The sequence below is a fragment of the Carlito syrichta genome, unplaced genomic scaffold, assembly GCF_000164805.1.
Source record: "Carlito syrichta isolate Samal-C Ts95f unplaced genomic scaffold, Tarsius_syrichta-2.0.1 Scaffold309042, whole genome shotgun sequence".
In the NCBI taxonomy this organism is placed as follows: domain Eukaryota; kingdom Metazoa; phylum Chordata; class Mammalia; order Primates; family Tarsiidae; genus Carlito; species Carlito syrichta.
In genome coordinates this window covers 908,664-910,686 of record NW_007253138.1, presented here as the reverse complement: position 1 = coordinate 910,686, position 2,023 = coordinate 908,664, and the positions used below count along the sequence as shown (strand labels likewise).

Below are 2,023 nucleotides of genomic sequence, written 5' to 3'. Positions count from 1 at the left end.
TGCCTTAGTTGTCCTCATCTATAAAACAGGGATAACATAATACCTCATGTGGATTTTAGGATGATCAAATCAAATGAATTATTATTTAGAAAGTTCTTTTAACAAGTGCCTGGAATAAAGTAAGCTATATAAAATTTTGCTTAATAAACAACTGTGTTCTATATACAAAGAAGTTTGGAAAACTGTGTTAAACAAAGCTAAATAAACTCTTCAACTGCAGGACTTCTGAGAGCACTGAATTCGTCAAAGTGCTGTAGGTCTTCAAGCAAATATAATTATATGTAGAAATTTCCAAATGTATTTGGACTAGAAATCCTTAAAACTGGCTTTTCTGTGGAACAGCTATTAATACTTGGGGAAAACAACTTAGAGAACTCTTTTAGTACATAGAGAAATGTAGGAATATAAGCCAACCCAGTTCTAAGCTTGAGAGAAATAAGAAGAGATAGCTACAACAAATTTAATCACCAATTAAAGACTGGCAAAACATTTAATTATTTTCCACTTAATTTCTGACTTACCCAGAAAAACCAAATTCTTTTATAGCATTTGATAGCCAATTCAGAGTTTCTGATTGATTCTTGGGATTCTTCTGTGAGAAAGCCATTGATACAACCTGGAGAGAAGAGGTGGGAAAAAAAGAGATGTCTCTTTTATATTTCTTATAGAAACACAGCAAGACGTTAAGGCAGACATGGTTTAAACATGGTTTTCCTTGCTAAGACAATTGCAGGAATGTCTTAAAACATGGTTTTCCTTGCTAAGACAATTGCAGGAATGTCTTAGGAGCAAAAGAGTTAAACCTACACAAAAAAAATGAGGTAAGTGACAGTAGTAATAAAAGTATTCTGGACTATTTATAGCTTTCCACTAGTGATCACTCTGGATTATAATGTCTTAAGAGAAAATTACTCTTGACTTCTGGAGAATATTCTTGACTAAGATAACTTTTCATTATTAGGCATTATTAAAAGGTAAAAATAAAAATGCAGTATCAAAAATGGTTTTACTTGAGAGAAAAAGAACCAATGTTTAATGAGAAAGCTTAAAGTTTGGGGAAAAAACTGGGAAAACATGGGGAACGAGAGTTCTGTGTCACTAACCTGTTCTGCTGTCCATGGTAACATACAAGCTTCGGCTATTGCTGTCATAGCTTCTTTTGCGTTGTTTCCACATTTCACATCTCCAATCTTGTCCACAAGGGCATCTAATACAATCTGAGCTGAAGTTTTAGAAAAGTTTCCCTTCTGAGCAATCAAAGCAACTATATGAAGCTTCATTTGCATCACCTGAATAAGGATAAGTATCATAAAATTATGAGTGAGTCGAAGACATTTATTTATTTACTTATAATAACAGCAGCCTGAAGATGTAACAGTTAGAAGAACCAAAGTAAAATCAGTATTTTTTTTAGTCAGGTTCTCATTCTGTCACCCAGGCTGTAAGGCAGTGTCACAATCACAGTTCACTGCACTTTTAACTTTCTGGGCTCAGGTGATCCTTCCACCTCAGCCTCCTGAGTAGCTGAAATTATAGGTGTGTACCACCATGCCCTGCTTGTTTCTTCTTTTTAGATGTGAGGTCTTGCTATGTTGCCCAGGCTGGTCTTGAACTCCTGGGCTCAAGCAACCCTCTTGCCTCAGTCTCCCAAAGTGCTGGGATTACATGCGTGAGCCACACAGTGCCCAGCTTAACAGAATTTTAAACAGGTGGAAACTAGTCAAAATTAACATTAAGGGATATATTGATTAACTAAATAGATGTCACATTAGGATCAACTGTAGGTAGTGAAGATGCTAAAGGGAGAGAAGTGACTCAAAAGTTGGAAATGTCTCAAAGAAGGGCACACAGTCTGGGGATTAGGTGTGATGACAATGGTGAGGTGTTGTTTCAATGTTTCCCTTGGATGGCTACCTGTGTTGCCTTGGGAACTGGAGGGCGGAAGTGGATGAGTGTCAGGATGTCTGGATGTGGGTGATAGAAAGGGAGAGGGCTACATATATGAGGGGGAACCCCCCAAAAC

The 2,023-nt window shown here is 37.0% G+C and overlaps 1 protein-coding gene across 1 annotated transcript in view; it reads right to left on the bottom strand.

The window, feature by feature from the left end:
* Nucleotides 1-463: 463 nt before the first annotated feature.
* The window catches only part of LOC103269069 (cytoskeleton-associated protein 5-like), a 69,987-nt gene continuing 68,427 nt past the window's right edge, over nucleotides 464-2,023 (bottom strand). Inside the window, exons 17-18 of the mRNA XM_021716869.1 lie at nucleotides 1,104-1,289; nucleotides 464-616 (exon numbers count right to left, since the gene is read on the bottom strand). Of these exons, the coding sequence (XP_021572544.1) occupies nucleotides 518-616; nucleotides 1,104-1,289 (285 nt within the window). The 3' untranslated portion in view covers nucleotides 464-517. The remainder of the gene's footprint in view (nucleotides 617-1,103; nucleotides 1,290-2,023) is intronic.